A 19,665-nucleotide genomic window follows, 5' to 3' on the forward strand; every position below is an offset into this window, starting at 1 on the left:
TATTTTTTTTTTGTCTATTACTATTATTATTATTAGTCTCCCAGGCTAGAGCACAATGGCATGATCTCAGCTCACTGCAACCTCCACCTTCCAGGTTCAAGCGATTCTCTTGCCTCAGCCTCCTGAGTAGCTGGGATTACAGGTGTGCACCACCACGCCTGGCTAATTTTTTTTTCTATCTTTTGTAGAGATGGGGTTTCGGGGTTTCATCATATTGGCTAGACTGGTCTCAAACCCCCGACCTTGTGATCCACCCGCATCGGCCTCCCAAAGTGCTGGGATTACAGGCATGAGCCTCGGCGCCCAGCCCCTGTGCCTTATTTCTAATGTATTTTTCCCTTGGTCAAATCCTTCATTTTTACCTAAACACTTCCCCTAGATGTTTCCAAACAAGAATATAGTGGAAATAAACACATTTAGTCCTTCCATATCAGGAAATGTCTCTACCTAATGCTATCATTTGATTGATAATTTGACAAATTATTTAATTATAGGGGGACAATATTTTCTTCTCAAATTTTGAAAGCATTCTTCTAGCCTCCAATCAGTTTCAGAAGAGTCAAATATGATTTTGATTACCAACTTTTTGTTGTAAGTGATTACTCCCCCTTCCTCTCTCTCACACATACACTATTTTTGGAAGATTTTACAATCTTTTCTTAGCCCCCGTGTTCTGTAATATATGGTCCTACTTGTTTGCTTATTGTACTGTGCACTTGGTAGTCTCTTTCAATCAGAGGCTCATATCGTAAAATTTGGAGACATTCTCTTGTACTTCATGTTAAATTTCTTTCCGGCTATTAAAAAAAAATTGTTCTTTTGAAGTTTTCTATTAGGCAGATGTTGAACTTCCTACCTTCCTACTTTATTCTCTGATCTTTTCTTTCTCTCTCTTTTTTTTTTTGGAGACAGAGTCTCATTCCTCATTGCATCCTCTGCCTCCCAGGTTCAAGCGACTCTCCTGCCTTAGCCTCCCAAATAGCTGGGATTACAGGCACTGGCCACCAAACCCGGCTAATTTTTGTGTTTTTAGTTAGGACGGGGTTTCACCATGTTGGCCAGGCTGGTCTCGAACTCCTGACCTCAAGTGATCCACCCACCTCAGCCTCCCAAAGTGCCGGGATTACAGGCATGAGCCACCGTGCTCGGCTTTGATCTTTTCTTTCTCCTCATGTCTTAGCTTTTCCTGATATTTTTGGGTCACTTACTTTTTCCTCCAGAAATTTGCTTGATTTAAAAAATATATTTACATTTTTACTTTCCTAATGCCACTCTCTTTTATTATTATTTCTGTTTTTATGAACCCTATATGTTTTCTTATCCCAATTATAGTGCTAATAGTTTTTGTTTGTTTCTTTCCATCTGTTTCTTGTGATTTTTCTGCTTACTTTGAGTTTCTTTCTGTGTTTGCTTATTTGGATATTCTTATTTCATTTCATAACTTTTTCTAAAGACTGTAAGCTTCATGAGAGCAGAGGGTGTTTTATTCAGCACTTGAAACAGTGCATTGCACATATTATTCAATGCTGTTATTCATACAATAAATATTTCCTTAATTATTAGTTGTAAGTTAGTAAGTAGTTAATGTATAATAACTCATACCTGCCTATTTGCATTTTTAAAAGAGGCATTTAAAATGCTGGTTAAAATTTCCTTGTGTTTGGAGCCGGGGCACTGGACTTCTTGACTGACAGTCTTCTCTAAATCAATCACATGAGTAAGCTGACTTTTCATTGGGGATATCCAAATTTTAGTGTCTGCAGGACCTGGGAGCCATTTACTTCTGCTAGAGAAGACTCCTCCAAATTTCCGGATGAAGGGATATATTTTTGCCTTTGATGGATCTGGGAGGTTGACTGAGGATGGGGACTAAAAGTCTTATTGCTAATGAGGTAGATTTTAATCCCCTAGTTTGCAGTCTCACACTCACCTCTTCCCTCTGCAATGTCAAGTGACTTTGAGTCTAGACTCTAGAAGCTTCCTTGTTTAATCTTGTCTCATGAAGGTCTGGGAGCTATCACCTGACTATTTGCAATGAGTGAGTAAGCCTGGGACTCTAGCCTATCTGAATGATGGCTGTTGTAGGCAGTCTTGACCATGTCTTCCAAGGTACCAGGCACTACCAAGTGATCAACCTCTTGGATATTCTGTAGCGAAAGGCAAATTTGTTAACTTCTTTGTCATTAATACCTTCATCCCCACAACTGCAAAGACAGGTTCTAACTTCTTTTATTTTACAAAGTCATTACAATGCTTTCATATACCTTCTATCTTCCAAAAATTTCTGAGACATATTATTCCCTTTTGTTCACATTCACATTCTCTATGAGTTTGTAAACATAACACATTTTGAGTATTTTACTGTGATATCAGTAGGATTTCAATAGGTAGGGAAGATTAAGATAGATGATCAATGCACAACTTTCAACTAGAAATCTATCCTAACATCTTTACCTCAGCTAATGTAATATCTGTAACAGATCATAACTAAACATTGTTTTCCAGTTTCAGGATTCAACAAATAAAAATGCATAACTACTTTTGAATGAATAGAGTGGTAAACACAAACCTTTAGTCATCTCCCTGATTTCCGAAGTATTGCTATCATTATTTCACCTTAGATAATGTTCTAAATGGTTATAAAAAAAAAACCTTATCTGAAACATGATTAGAATAGAAAATAGGCACTTGATTATATGTAAAATAACAGAGTAAAAGTGTCATAAATATTATTCCATATCTTAATCTGCAAACAATACAATGTAAAGGATAGTGAGCTAACAGGTATTTGTTGAATATCTACTTTGAGAGGCAGTAGGTACAGCATTTGAAAGTTTTGGGGACAGAATGCATGAGGTTTTTAATCAGATGAATCTGGGCTAACCAATAGACTCTGACTCCTACAAACTTTGCAACATTTTCCCACTTGTCTTAGATTCATCATTGATGCAGCTGAGGCAATGATCATAACTACCTCATAGCATTGATGGAACATGGTACTTGTTAAACACTATTGGCTCTAGAACAAAATAACCTGTGTTTGAATCCCACCTGTTACTTAATAGCTGCTCTCAGTCTAGCTCAACTTCCTTCAATGCTGAATTTAGGTGATGTAGAGGAGTAGATTTTATTCTTTCAGTTGGTGAGATAATAAGATTTAGATTTAGATAATGAGAGTTTTGACATTAGGCTGATGCTAGAACAGGACAAGACTTGGGAATCATGGGAGGGAAAGATATGGTTTGTGTGAGGCAAATTATTGAAAGTCAGAGGTGAGATTGGGATAGGCAGAATTTGAAGATGATCTTAAGATTCCTGCGTCCTGGTGAACATGCCCTGTATACTCCCATCTCCTTGTGTGTTTGAAGGTTTTTCTAATAAAATGCTTTCCAATGTCTTAGAAGAAAATGGTTAGAATTTCTTTTCAAGGAAAGAAATAAATCATTTCAAAAGAGTTTATACAAGCATGAAAGAATTTCATAAATATATTGGTTTAATGATAATTATCAATTTACTAGAATGTATTTACCCATTTACTGGAATATCAGCTGAAAGATGAATAATACAGTTGGTATGGGGAAGATCATAATTATGAAGGCTTACCAGGTGCTCTAAGCTATATATGTATCAATTTTTAAATTTCTTTTACAATCTTATGAGGTATAAATACTATACCATGTCATATTTTGATAAAATAGAAGTACCAAGAGGTTAAATAATTCATTCAGAGGATAAATGATAATAGAATATAAGACAGTCTAAAACAATTATACACATAAGTATAATTCTATTAGAAGCAGAAATGTATCTATAACTATATTCATATCTGTATCTATCTATAAATATATACATTTTTTTGAGATGGAGTCTCGCTCTTGTCACCAGCCTGGAGTGCAGTGGTGTGATCTCAGCTCACAGCAATCTCTGCCTCCTGGGTTCAAGTGATTCTTCTGCCTCAGCCTCCCAAGTAGCTGGGACTACAGGTGCGCGTCACCACGCCCAGCTGATTTTTGTATTTTTAGTAGAGACGGGGTTTCACCATGTTGGCCAGGGTGGTCTCCATCTTTTGACCTCATGATCTGCCCACCTGGGCCTCCCAAAGTGCTGGGATTACAGGAGTGAGCCACCACACCGGCCCACCTATCTGTATTATTATTTCCAATCAAAAGGTCAGGTTTTTTTTCTGTAGAAGAGGAACCTAAGCTCCAAGTATTATATATGCTACACAGGTCAAAGAACTAGTATCCAAAGTAGGATCAGTTATTTCAATTAAAGACTCATTGTGGGGGGTCATTTTGAAAATTCAATCTTATTTCAGTAAGAGTAGATGTCAAAGCTCCTAAGAGAAATTATGGAAGTCCACTTGGAAAAGGCTTGCAACTGACTTGGTTCATATTTTAAAAAGAATGATGAATATGTTTCTAACAAGGTATCTTAGGGTAAAGCTATTGAGGTTTATGGTGAATTCAAATAAATAATAGGTCACATATATAAAGAGGTACAATATAAAAGTTGAAAGGCCAATTCCAATATTGTGTTATACACTATGCTAAGTATTGCAGATTTAAAGATGAATAAAACATGCCCCTTGCCCTCAAGAGTCCCTTGATAGGACATCTGCTTTTCTTCGTTTTCAAGAAATTAGTTTTATGTGATTCTTACTGTTACAACCTTGGGATGTGACAAGTTGTGAGAGAAATGATTTATCAGGGAACTTTGATAGCGAAATCATATCACAGTGATCAGATTAATGAATTTTAGATCAATCTACTCATTCTTTTTTCTATTTTCATCAGAAACTCCTGAGCTAACTCCCAATTTAGCTTCAAATAATATTTTTTCAACTATACTGATTTACCTCTTCTTTGACTAGTTCTCTTTTAGAATACATCTAAGTAAGTGGTGCTAACCTGGAGGTAAATGAAGGACCCATCTTTTATAAAAATGTGTTGCCTTGAAGAATTTTTTTGACAGAAAAAAACGGCAGACTTTCTCTTTTAAACCGTATGTTCTTACATTTCTGATATCTGGAATCAACAGCTTGCCAGAAACGTTTCCAATCAAAAGCCAGACTAACCCATAAAGGTGTCCAGCGAAGTCTGTTCTGATTACTGAAGATGTTGAACTAGTCTTGACTTCAAACAGTAGATATTTCTACACTTTAGTGGTATATGACAGCTCTATTCATTCCACAATGTCAAATTCTTTGGTTTTGGCCATTGGGTATTTATGCACTTCTGGCTAGGGAAGCAGAGAAGCCTAATTTGATTCTGGAGCCAAAAGTTTTTAGGCCCTGTTCCTTTGGAACTTGGACTGGAGAATGTTGGCACTGTATAAAGACTAGGACAGATCAAGTAGTCACACATAACTAACTGACTCAACAGAGCATATTCAGAGAGAAAGATCATGCCTACACATTGGATAACCATTCTCCAAGGCAGACTGACAACACCCTGAATTCAATCACCCTTAAATAAACACACAAGGAAAGCACGGCTTTAACATACCTTCCGGCACAGCTCTCCAATACTGCCTGATTGGGTTTAGTGCCATAGGCCAGGCTGCAGATGCAGCCATTACTGTTGTTCTTACTTATGTCTGTCTGCTGTCTGCTAACAAGCATTCATATGCTTTGGATCATTAAAGTCACAACCTCCTATGCCAATCTATTCCTCTCCATGGGTTTGCTGTAGATTAGAAAGAGAGATGCTATTTCTGTTTCTTTTTCTTTCCATTAAGACCTCCAGTCAGGTTTATTTCTGAGGTCTGAATATCATAGCTTGCACCCTTGCCCTCATTGAACATATAAATTGTGCTCCCATTAAGCTTGTTCTTTTTGCTTGATTTATTTCCCTTGCTGTTGTACGTGCCTTTTCAATGCAAGGCAAATGATTTGTGCTGGAACTGCAACAGACAAAAGTGCTGTAACTTAAGCTGCTTCCTGATGCCACTGCTATCTATGAGAGGTCTGCTGTACTTACACCCATGGTAAATATCTTCTGACAGACTCCAGGTGGTCAGGATTTTCACAATCCAACCCATTTCAGTGTTAGCACTTGTCATGTGGGGCTCTGTGAATTCTTCCCTTTCATCTTACTGTTGGTGGCAGGTTGGATAAATTTGGACATACCGTACAAGGCCACATGTGTCCACAGGTATAATCGAAGGTGGAGAAACACAAGTTTCTCTTTCAGGGAAGCACAGAGGACAGATATTGTACAGAGAAAAAAAGAAAAAAAATTTGTCACTTGTAGTATTATGCAGGCTGCCCATCTAAACCCATCATTGCCTGGCACCTACACACTAAGGGCAAGAATCCAGCCAACTTGTGAGTGGGCACCGTGCCATTTGAGCAGATGGGCATGGAAGTCGGCAGCCAGTAGACCATGTATGTGCATCAACGGTGGGTGTTGAGGGCACGATTCCCAGAGGAGAATGTCCTAACAGCTGTCTGGCCTGAGCCAACATACTTACGACCAAGGAAAAGTGCCATCCTTCAATCCTGCTGAGTTGGATTAACCTTCAGAACTAAATCTGCTTTTTCGGCAGCAGAAGGTGAGTTTAGGGTCTCTGAAAACCTCAAAGAACAAGTGAAGAAAGGAAACTGGGAGGATACAGTTATTTGCTATTGACTAAAGATACTGAGGACATTCAATATGCTTATTTTAAATCTTTGACTGATAACCTGTGAATTCTTGAAAGAATGTTATAATTGTTCAAAGCTTGGCTTCCCACAATACTGTTAGAAGTGACCTTCCAACACAGGCAGACCATTTTCAGTGAGTTAACACTTTTCCACCTTTGCATTAAGAAATAGTGATGTATGAAGAAAGGTGTCAGTGGACTACTGACAGCTGACTGTGGGTAGATACCTTTGTCAAACTTGACATATCATGGATTAAATTAGATATATTGTGGGTCAGAGCTTTCATAAAAGAGAATTTCTTCTTCAGTGATGGAACATACACTTGAAGAAGTAAGAAGTAAACTTCCTATTTCAACCAAAGCCTTTCTGGGCAATGAAAGAAACATTTATATTTGAGACTGAAAATTAAGCCTGATTCTAATTTAAGAATTTCCAGACAGTTAAACATCATTAAATTAGATAGAAATTGTTTCTTTCAAACATAGCCAATGGTGATTTGACAATGATTTGTTTTATTTGGTTAGGAATAGGTAGATAATTTTAGCATTCAGATCCTTAATTATTTTCTATGTTGTTTTCTTATGAGGTATTTGTGAGGTAGTTCTTGGTATTGTTTTCTGTTGTCTTAAATCTTTTATTTTAAATATAACATATGACTTGAGTTGTGGAGACAATGTCAGTTTGGTTCAAGATTACCCACCTACATTTTCTTAATCTACTCCCTAAACTATTTCATTTTGTTTATATCAAGAGAATAAGTGCTTATATCATTGGGGGTGAAAGAGATGAATAAGTTATTTTATCTGCTAATAGCAGGAACTATAGCTTTGGCTTTGATTAATTATATAATGTCTTAAATCTAATACCATTAGTAATATTATGAGTAGAATAAAATGTTTATATGTCTATTTTGGCCCTGAGTTTCTCATTGTACCAATTTAGAAATTCATGACTAAAAAACAAGTGATTCTACAGAGAAAAACCAAGAAAATTACATTATCCAGGCATCTCTGAGTTTCTTGGCTCTGGTGTTTCTTATCTTAAAAGCCGATTTGAAGGCTAAAATTGTGGTATGTCCAGGTTCCATATGAATGACCCCTCTCAGTCTGAGAAAACTTCTAGAGAGAAACAATCTACTGAAAATACACAAAAAAGATAGGGGAAAGCTAAAGGGAATGGTATTCAGCAATAAGCAAGAAAATGTGTGTATTATCTATAATTTTTATTCAAATAGTAAGGTCACGAGGCAGTTTGATTTTCTTTGTGGAACACATGTGTTTTGGACTAAATAAAGCAGAGAAAGAATATTAAGGAGTTAGAATAATTTTAGCAAACCCTTCCCGTTGGCTATCTGGGATATAGGAAAATGTGGTGGAAGCTGACTTTAACTCAGCTAGACTTACCCCAGGAATGAGAGGCTGGCAGGTATTGCAGGTGACGCAGATGTTTATCAAAAAAAAAAATCCACACATTTTTGAAAAGCTGATAAACTTTTATTTGTCCTCAAGAAGGTTTTTGAATCATTTCCTTTCATTTTGTGCAGGGGATAGAAAAGAAAACAAGAGAGTGTCAGATTTCTGACTGACAATAACATACAATCCAAAGAGGCTTAGGGAAGAGCCCCCCTCCCCCCAAAAAAGAGAGAACATTTGTTTCTGGATGTCCACTATGGCAATTGAATGATATTGTGGGCAGATGGAGGAAAGTGGAAATGTGAAACAATTTCTTTATCATACATTAATAAGGAACAAAACAGAAAAATTGGGTCTTTCTTTGGTTTATGATATTTGCTCCCATTAGGATTATGAAAAGATGCATTTAGATAGTGTTAGAATAATTGTGGGACATGGATAAATTTTACATGTGTTCACAAATAGTTAAAATTAGAAGATTAACTGTAAAGAAAAAAAAAAAGCTTCACTAACTTTCCTTAATTTCTGATTGTAATAGCTTTAAGAAATCGAATTTGGCAAAATAAATGAAGATTTGAATGTAAGAATTGGGATACACCAAAAAAACTTTTGAGAAGCTGTAAAGATAAAAACTAAACTTAACCACGGATTTATTTCTGCTTTTCATCCAAGTATCCAGGGACGTTGCTAATGGGAGGTACGCCTCAGAAACGTACATGTCTGTGAAAATGTTGGAACAAACTAATGCTTTTCTTCAAGTGATTTTATTTCAATTCTAAGCCACAAGATATAAACTTTCATCAAAAATGGTAATCTATTTAAAATCAGAGCTGTGTGGAATGTTTCATGTTTATGTATAACTTTCATAGTAGACCCTCCTACACAAGGAAAATAATATGCCCAAATTCTGTTATTTTTACAGTATGTAATATATCACATACTAATCCCGCCCATCAGTTTCATATCCTTTAAATAGATAAAAATGAAAAAGGAATGGAAGAAAAAATGACGACACTTTGAAAAACTGACTTTTTAATTCCTCTTTTTGGAGAAAAAGATATCTGAAAAACTTAATTATGATCTATATCCTAACAAGAACAAAGAGGAATTTGAAGGAAAATAGGCATTATATATTCAGAATACTATCTTTTTCCATTTTCCTTTGCACAATTAGAAAGCTAAGTACCTGGGGAGGGGAAGAACAGAAGTAGAAAGGGAGAGAGTGGTGGGTGGTGATAAATAAGGAAAAACACAGATTTTCAGTAATACTAGGTTCAAAATAATCCAAGTCAGAAGAAATTTATATTTCAAGTTTTTTCAATGGTAGTTACAAATCATTCCTATTTGCAGGACGTGATAATTCAATAGGAAATAGCGCCATTGAAAACAAGATTGCCCACACGCAGTAAAAGATAAGGTCGGACATTTTTTTCTCCCCAAAAGAAGGGTTACCATCAGTTCAAACATTTATTAGGAAAACTCAGTTGCTTAATATGCAGAATATTGTAATAAAAATAATTTAAGACATAGTTATGCCACCTTGAATGAAACTCTTAATAAACAGGTCAGAGAAACAGAGTTGTCAGGGCCCCTTCTCTTTTTATAAAATATTGCAAGTAAGTTAGAGGTAGAAATTCACAAAATTTTTCAAATGGGAATTTTAGCATGATATTGAACCCAACATTCCATCATTTATAAATATAAGTACTAGCAAAATAAATGAGGCTGTTAACATTTAATTATACAATAGACATATATACATGTTCTCTTCTGTTTAGAGGGGGGACTTACATACTATGTAAGTAACAAAATAAAAGAGATTCATGTAAAAATAATACATTAAAGCTTCTCAGAAGCTTTACAGAAATGCTTCTGTTTTTGAGAGAAAATAATTTATTGAAATAAAGTTGTATCAAGCTGCTGCTAATATTATTCTTCTATTCAAGTTTTCAAAATTCAATAATTAATGAACAATTCTAGCAAAAGTGAAAAGGACTGAAGACCAAATGTTGGAACCCTCCTTTGTCTGCATTCTGAAACTTAATCTAAGCAACTTGAAGAATAAAATGTAAGGTTTTGATATCAGATACGTTTAAAAAGTTCTGAGATTGTTGAGGAAGACTTTAAACTACTGTTTAAAATGAAATTCTCTCTGCAGTACTGGTAGTAGAGATTTTATAACACAAGCAAGTATATTTTGATCACCTACTATTAGAAATTACTGACATATGGATGTGCTAAATGTGAAATGTTTTCTGGATAGAAATAAATGGTTCATAAGGACATCTAATGTTTCAAGCTGGAATATTTGTCAAGAGTGTGTCCCATAATAACTATCAAATTATCAGATAATAATAAGCTATTAATCAATATCTATATAAGTACTATAACATTTTCTGTTATTTGTACTATGGCTTAGGAGAGACTTTTTTCCCTTCAAACTTACTTGATGAGATTTTGGTTGACCCAAGTTTTCTTTGTAATTATTATTTCAATTAAGTATATTATGTAAAGACAACCTGAAATATCCTAATTTTTCCTGATATCCATGCAAACCAATTAAGCCATTTTGGATCCAGAATTTCCTAAATCATAAGTCTCAGTCAACATAATCTGATTTGGAGTGATCACATATTTCTTGGCCTAATGCTTTACTGAGAACAACATTAAAGCAAAGACAGGTGATGAAAGCTCTCTTTTTTCAACATCTTCATAACCTGGTTGAAAATGATAGATTGGCTAGTTTATTGATTTAGGAATGATCAGCAATATTATTTTCCCTAAAGGAGTATTAAGATGATTCATAACAGATTTGAAACCTGATTTCTAGCATCCTGTATAAATGTGTACAAATTTATAAGTCTGACTCTAAATTTCTACCTTAGAAATAGCCTTTTATGCACAGGGAGGGTCTCAACTTTGAAGCTCCCCAAGAATTTAGTGACTGCTTACACACACACACACATACACACACACACAGACACTTATATTGCTGAAGAAACAATAAAGTGTCATAGTTGAGCTTATTCTTAGATCTCAGTTAAAATACCACCTATGCCTTTCATTAGCTATGGGTTTTCAAAGTTACTTAAACTGTATTTACACTTCGATACTTATAAAAATGGTTAGTATTATTAACCTTTTCAGGTTTGGGTGAGAATTAAACATGCTAATAAATGCAAAACATACAGAACCATGCCTGGCAGACAATAAGTACTCAATAAATGTTAGCATACAATATTATCTTTGTATACATTTCTCAATTTGCATTCTTATTTGTACCATGGACTCAACAGGCCCCTTCGAAGGTGAAATAAGTATGTGTTCAGTTTCTATTTTGAGTCTTCTGATTTAAATTTGTTTCCCAAACTCTAGTCATTCACTTACTATGTTTGTGAGTTTTTTCCATATTTCATACCATAAATTACTTATTTAACTATATTATTTAAACTTAAATAGCTTTATTTTAAAATAAAATATATTCATATCACTAGTAAATGGTTTTGGTGTGATACATTTTTCTATGAAACCTTAGGGTTTTATAATTCATTACAATGAAAACACTCATCAGTTAAAATAATCTCTCATGCCCCAATAATATGTACACCACACATTTCCAAACATTACCTTAAACAAAAGCTTTCTATAGGTGAGTGGAGGGGAATATTTAGAGACAATATTTAGAGCCCATAAGAATTTAGTAGTGGTCAGATGAAAGAGGGCATGGAGTTAGCCATAGAATAAATGGTTCAACTGACATAGTTGAAGGCCAAGTGCCCACTTATCAATGTTGTGGAGACATTTACTTGCTACTTCTCTAACACTTAAAACTTGAGATTCTTTACTTTCCAGGAGAGTTACTTTTGCCCTAAGACTGGAAATCTAGCTGGGTTTTAAGGAAATAGAACAAAAAAACTCCTTCCATCTTGGAACTCTTCCACTCTTGAAAGTTAAATATACGACATATGTATGAAATTTTCAGTGGAGAGTATAAATCTTAGTATAATGAGTAGTAATTAAGAGTAGTACATTCTAAATGTATAGCAAGATAAAATAAATTTCTGTTTTTAAAGAGGTTTAGATACTAAATGCATATATTCTTCCACTCCTGAGAAGAAGCTGAAGTATCAGTGGATAATTAATAAGTCTGAATTTTGGGTTTCTAGGATCACTCCCATTAACTAAGTAGTCTGCCCTCAGTTTCCTTATGCATAAGACCTTTCATTTAGACGTTAATTGAGCATCAATTATGGGTAACATATTTAAGGTAATGCTAGCAGCTGTAAAATCCTCTAAAATAGATGGAAGTTCCAAAAAATAGAAGCTTATTCTCACTTATGTAACAGTTAGATGAAAGTTTTCTGCAGGAACTCCCTCTGCAACTTTTCTCTTAAATATAAAATCATTCCACAATAAAAATTTACTAAAGAAAACAAAGTGAGTTTTACTAGCCTAGGTATGGTTTTCCCCACATGGTGATTCAGAGTCCAGACTCCTTCCATCTTGCATCTTCATCCCTCCATAGGGCCTTGTTCATTGTTTTCCCAGCCAGGGTATGAGGAAAGAGAGGACATGGAAGGGAAACACTCGCTGGTTAATAGCCTTAGCCAGGCAGTGGCTGGCATTGTTTCTGCTCACATCCGTTGGTCTGAACTAGTCACATGGCCACTCCAAACTGCAAGGCAGGCTGCGAAATGTAGCATCTAGAAAAGAGGATGAAATTTTGGTGAACAGCCAGCCTGCCGTTCAGCCCTCCCTACCCTTCACCATATAGCCATTTACACCTGTTTCCCAGCACTTAGCAATCCATCCATCCACCTCCCTGAAGGACACAGCCTAAAGTCCCATCCAGTTACAGCGTCAAACTCAAGTTTCAGAATCTCTAGTGATGAACAGCTCTCTCCGTAAAGTCCAGGTTTTGCGGGAGGAGTGGGGAGACAGCACAGATAAGTGATTTAGAGCTTGAGATATAAGTTCTTTCTCCCACTTTCCCCACTGCATCAAATAGACAACAATGGAGCAATAACTTGGTACCTGGGAAAAACAAACAAAAACCTTTCTCATTTGTAAAAGAAAAAAATAGGTAAACAGCCAACAGTCATTGGATCAAAATGATAATTAAATCCTACTGGTCAGGCTCTGTGAGACAACTTCCCCAGAAGTCGAGACAGTCCCCGGCTCTCCTTTCTGAAATTCCCCATGGCCATTGTTCTCCAGGGTTTCTCGCCCTGCTTTCTGAAGTCTCTTCCTTCTCAATTATCTCCCATAGGCCACCTGTGAAGCGAACACTGGGGAGAATTATATCCTTAGATTTTTACTTTCTTCATAACCCAGTTTTCATAGAGCAAATGTGGGGCCCCAGAGTTGTATAGAGTCATAGAGTTTTTAGGCCAGGATTCTGATTTTTTTTTTTTTTTTGGTAAAACAATTCTCTCAAAATCTTCACAGACATTGATCTGATTCCTTCAGTCAGTTGCATGTGCCAGTTACTAGAACTAAAAACAATAAAGTCCTTTCCTAGACATAGTACTCAGGCATACTTTATTTCTTTAGTTTCTTATACTGCCCTCTCTCCCTCTTTCTCTCTCTCTTTCTCATCCTCCTCATGCCCCTTCTTCCTTCCTTCTCTCTCTCTCCATGTAAATATGAAACAATATTAATGAGAGCTTCTGATTAAATTATAAAACAGTATAAGATTTTATTGTAAATTACCTTTCTCTTTTTGTTTCATTGTAGAATCTGTCTCTCATTCTTCTTCAGGGGAAAGAACATTAAGATTTCTTTTAATTTGTTCCAAAAGCACATAAAGAAAGTGTGATTTTTGAATATTTAAACACATCTGGTTAATAATAGAAGACATGAGACTTAATAGAACGTTGATTCTGAAAAAGCTGAGCTCACATCATCAACAAAAACATTTCAATATGAAATATTTTGTCCTAGTTACAAATCACCTTGAAACATAGAGGTGTGAAACAATGTTTTTATCATGCTTAGAGTCTGGCCAAAAATTCAGATGAAGCACAGCAAGAATAGCTTGTTTCTACCCGACAATATATTTGAGGTCTCTTCTGGGAAGTTTGAAGGTTGGGGGAAACTCAATGGCCAAAAGGCAATCACCGGGAGTTCTTTATTTTATTTTATTTTATTTTTTAGAGTGGGATCTCACTCTGTTGCCCAGGCTGGAGTGCAGTTGTATTGATCATAACTTACTGCAGCCTCGAAATCCTGGCTCAAGTGATTCTCCCACTTGAGCCTCTGGGGTAGCTAGGGACTGACTATAGGTGTGTGCCACCATGCCTAGCTAATTAAAAAAAATTTTTTTTTTTTTTTGTAGAGTTGGAGTCTCACTATGTTGTCCAGGCTAAGGCTCTTTTTAAATTTAATGTTCTATTTTTTAATTATCAGGGGTACATAATGGGTATATATATGTATGGAGTAGTGTGATGTTTTAACATGGTCTATAATATGTAATAATCAAATCAGGATAATTGGGGTATCCATTAACCTGAGCATTTATCATTTCTTACTTCACATGTTCTCACTCATTTGGGGGAGCTATAAAACAATTGATATCATAGAGATAGGGAATAGAATGATGATCACCAGAGCCTGTGAAGGGTAGAGGGCAAGCTTAGTGGTTGATGCTGGTCGTCTGCTGGAACCTCAGCCTTTCTATCAATCGGAAACCTATAAGGCTTTCCATGTGCTCACTCTGTGGGTGTGATTTGGGTTTCCTCCAACATATTTTCCAAGAGTGAGGGTTCTCAGAGGACACAGGAGAATGTATGACATTTTTGTTTTCCAATCTTTGAAGTCATAGAGTGGAACTTCTGCTGAACTTTTTGATTGAAGCAGGCATAAGTTCTGCCCAGGTTAACATGAGAGAACACAGACTCCAACATTTGAAGGAAAGGGGTGTCAAGGTTACATGGTAAGAAGAGAATTGGGTTTGAGATGTGGTTGCAGCCAGCCATCTTTGAGTACATATTTTATTCAATTTAGTCAATGTCCAAAACATTTACTTCTCATTTTATGTCTACTTAATTCACATGCTTGAATAACACTGAATAGGTTATTTTTATGTGTATTCTTACTAAACTCTATTAAGAAAAATTATGTAGTAATATCCAATGTCAATATATTTGCAGATATCCCGACACAGAAGGAATCATTCACAGCATATCTTGAAAGATGTCATTCCTCCATTGGAACAGTTGGTGAGTGGTTAAGTCATTATATTCTTCATCTACTGATACAAAGTAAATCACCACAAAACTCAGCAACTTAGAACAGCTTAGGTTATTATTTCATTTTTCTGTGGATCAGGAACTGGGACATCACTTAGTAGAGGGATCTAGCTTGGAGTCTCTCAAAACGTTGCAACAAAAGTGTCAGCCAGAATTGGGATCTCATCTGAAGGCTTGTGTGGGGAAGGTCTGCTTTCAAGCTCACTTATGTGGTTGTTAGCTGGGTTCAGTTCTTCCAGGAATGTTGGCCAAAGGCTGTTCTTATTTCTTTGCCACGTAGATTTCTCCAAAATAACAGCTTGCATTTTCAAAGCATCCAAGATGAGAAGGCAAGAGGGAGAGTTTGCTAGCAAGATGGAAGTCAAAATCTCTTGTAACCTAATTGTAAAAGCAATATGCCATCACATTTGCCACATTCTTTTGGTTAAAAGTAAGTCATGAAGTCTAGTTCACACAAGGGGAGAGGATTACAAAAGGATGTGAATAATAGGAATCAGAGACTACAGGGGGGCTTATTGTAAATGTTGATAGTCTTTTTTGTTATTGTTGTTGTTGTCTTCAAAAACAATTAATAGACTCAGCAGCCATAAGAATGGCACTTTTTCCCATTTTTTTCTGTATTGTTGTATCGTAGTGGGTAAAAGAGTACCTGAAATATTATAAATAACATAAATGAATAAAGTATTATAGATATCTTAAAAACACATAAGACCAACCTTTCTGATATGTTTTGATACTTCTTTATTTTAATGACCTCTTTTTTGATAAATACAATATGCTTTTCCTCCATACTCATTCGACTTGTCTTTCCTGCTATATTTCATATTGGTCAATATGCTTCCAGTCTTATTGGCTTACAGGATATTGCACCACGATGACTGTATTCCTGTCTATCTCTAGCTATTCCATCCCTGTTGTCTTTGGGATGTCCCATCCTCAGCACCAAAAATAATTTCTTTTTTTGCTTCAGTGTTCGTGTTTTCTATTACTTTTCATGTTCCAGATCCCACATCTTCACTCCAACTATTTCTCCTCACTCTGCTTTACTTTGGGATAAGAATTTCTCAAAATAATTATCTACATTTGCTAATTCTAATTTCTGCCCTTCCTTTGTCTCTTGAACCAACTCTATTTAGGCTTTTATCGCAATCATTCACCTCTTATCCAGGTCACCGATTACCTCCATGTTGTTAAATCCATCAGTAACTTTTCAATTCTCTCTTCAGTAGTTCTATCTGAGCATTTAACCCAATTGATATTTCTCTTCTTGAATCAATTGCCTATTGGGTACCATGCTCACTATTTGGGTAATGGGTACACTAAAAGGTCAACTCCCACCAGTATGCAGTATATCCATGTAACAAATAAGCACATATATCCCCTGAATCTAAATTATTTATTAAAAAGAAACATTTTCCTATCATGGCTACCTGTAAACCACTTTCTCATGACTCTCCAATTAGCTGGAGAGCCACCTCTTTTCAATCCCTTTACTGGTCCCTCTTCATTTTGGAACTCAGTTTTTATTTTTTCTCTCTATAATCATTCCCTAGGGCATCTCATTTAGTGTTGTAGCTTTACAGACCATGTAACACTAGCCACTTTTAAATTTCTATTTCCAGCATAGACCACAGCTTTGAACTTCAGTACTATAAATTCTGGCATTTTTACACAAAATTCTAATATACATCCTAAACGTAGCATATCTGAAACTGATGCCGATGTTTGCCCACACCAGTTCTCCATTTCACAAGTCTCCTCCATTTCACCAGATGCTAACTTCGTTCCTCCAGGTGCTTCAGTCAACACACTAACAGTCATCTTCCCTTGTTTCTGTTGTAACATAAATGAACATCAAAGAAACCAGTTTGCTCTAGTTCAAAATACATCCAGAATCAGTTCATTTCTAACCACCATTACCATCACCCAGTTTGTTGAAATAGTCTCCCTGTTTACCCACTTCCACTTTCTACTGTTTATTTTCAACACAACAGCAGGAGTGATCCTGTTAAAATGTAAATTAGATTATATTACTTAGATTAGTTAGTTTATTACTACAACAGATACCACAGACAAGGTGGCTTTTAAACAACAGAAATTTGTTTTTCATAGATTAGAGGCTGGAAGTCCAAGATCAGCATTCCATTCTGGTCAGGATCTGGCGAGGACCCTCTTCTGGGTTGTAAACAGCTGACTTCTCCTTGTATCCTCACATGGCAAAAAGAGGGCAAGAGAGCCGGGGTTCCTTTTAAAAAGCCGTGAATCCTATTCATGAGAGCTCCACCTTTATGACCTAATTAACTCCTAATAGCATTACACTGGAGTTTAGGATTTCAACATGTGAATTTTAAGGGGAAATAAACATTCGGTCCATCTCACATCACTCCTTGACTCAAAATCCTCCCTGGCTTTTAGTCTACCCCAGGTAAAAGCTGAGAAACATCCAGTGGTTCACTAGGCCCTAGAAGATTCATCAATCTCCCCAGTCTCACCTCTCCCTTTCTTCTCCTCTCTCCTGCTCCAATGAAGCTGATACCTCTGCAGGGCCATTCCACCTGCTTTTGCCTCTATCTCTTTATTTATTTATATGGTGCCCAGAAATTTGAATATCTCATATGTTCCTTTGCTTCACATCTCTGCTCTGATGTCACCTTTTTACATAGGTCTTCCCTAATCTCCCTTAAAAAAAATAATGAAACAAAAACAAACAAACAAACAAAACCCAGAGGGGGCAGGTGTGGTGGCTCATGCCTGTAATCTCAGCACTTTGGGAGGTCGAGGCAGGGGCTCATTTTCGGTCAGGAGTTCAAGACCAGCCTGGCCAACATGATAAAATCCCATCTTTACTAAAAATACACAAAATTAGCCAGGTGTGGTGGCACTCACCTGTAGTCCCAGCTACTTGTTAGGCTGAGGCAGGAGAATCGCTTGAACCCTGGGGGTGGAGGTTGCAGTAAGCCAAGATTGTGCAGAGAGAGATAAACAAACAAACAAAAAACAGAAAGGAACCTACAAATGAACAAACAAGAAACCACACCATTTCCATCCACACTGCTCTCTTACCTTAATTTACTCTATAGACCTTACCACCAGATGGCATACCACAGCATTTGCTTTTGTTAGTTTGTTACCCCATTAGAATTTTAGTTCTATGAGGGCAAGAACACTGTCTCCTGTGTTCATTATTCCATTCCCATGACTACAAGCATTGCTAGAACATGTTAAGGACTCAGTAAATATGTGTTGAATGAAGGCATAATGAAAATTTAATGGTCTTTGTTTTTACTTCCAAGCTTGTATTACACAGGTCTACGCTTGCATACTTTCTCTCCTTTTTCTTATCCTATATCTCTGAGTGTAAATTAGTCATTTGTTCTAGGATGTCGTGTCTCTGTCATTATAGAAATGAAATCCCCCAAGTTAAACCCTTCATCAGTGCCTTCCCAAACTGATTCCCTCTTTCCACTGAGCCCATCTCTATTAGTAGCAAGCATGTATCTAGGATTAGAACACATTTTCTTTATGTTCTTTATTTTCTCCCTGGCCCTTTGGATAAGTCATCATTTTCTGATGAAATTTCTCCTCAATGGTTGTGGTGCCCATATGCTTCTCCTTGTGCACCCCCAAACCCTCACCCAAGCCTTGAAGTGCTTCTGACCTTATCGTACTCTCCCATCCCCGCCACTGATCCTAGGCAGCAATTCCAGAGCAACCTTCTTTCAATAGCACTTTCATTATTTCATTTTCAAATTTTCTATAGCATCATGGTCCCCAATTTATGTTATTTATTATCCTCTCTCAAACACATACCCTCAAGCCAGGAGTAGTAACGTGATTAAGACACGGCTGTTACCCTGAAGGAGCTTGGATTTCCTGTAGCAATTATAGTCCTTTCATCCCAGCACATGTTCATGCATTGCTTTGTATTGTTCACTCTTATTTCATAGGTAATAGACTTGTTCCATGGCTGGATTGTAAATGTCTTGAAGTTAGAGGCCATGACTTGTATTTTCTTTATTATATCGTACTTCTACTTAGATTGCTTTTGGTACTAGTACTTGTTCAGGAAAGACATGTTTGTGAATTGACGTAATAAGAAATTAGAAGTTTATTAAAACAATGTTGCTAGTGGCAGATATTAATAAATATATGCCTAACATTTGTAGTGAAAGCCATTTTTTCAACATAATTAGATATATTAGTATATTGTTTTCAAAATTAATTACGTGGATCTCAACTTAGCATTTTCTCTAGGAAGGATTTCTCTAATTCCTTACATTTGAATTAGTAGCCCTTCTTTGATCTGTCTCTCAATAGCAGCTGGGTCTGGACTCTATTCCAGCCCCATCGCACTAAA

At 36.4% G+C, this 19,665-nt stretch overlaps 1 protein-coding gene across 1 annotated transcript in view; it reads left to right on the forward strand.

Moving 5' to 3' along the window:
- ARHGAP15 (Rho GTPase activating protein 15) overlaps positions 1-19,665 on the forward strand; it is a 630,040-nt gene that overhangs the window by 59,954 nt on the left and 550,421 nt on the right. The window contains exon 3 of the mRNA XM_011935698.1: positions 15,210-15,278. Coding sequence (XP_011791088.1) covers positions 15,210-15,278 — 69 coding nt within the window. The remainder of the gene's footprint in view (positions 1-15,209; positions 15,279-19,665) is intronic.

Source organism: Colobus angolensis, unplaced genomic scaffold (genome assembly GCF_000951035.1).
Source record: "Colobus angolensis palliatus isolate OR3802 unplaced genomic scaffold, Cang.pa_1.0 Scaffold147, whole genome shotgun sequence".
Taxonomy (NCBI): Eukaryota; Metazoa; Chordata; class Mammalia; order Primates; family Cercopithecidae; genus Colobus; species Colobus angolensis.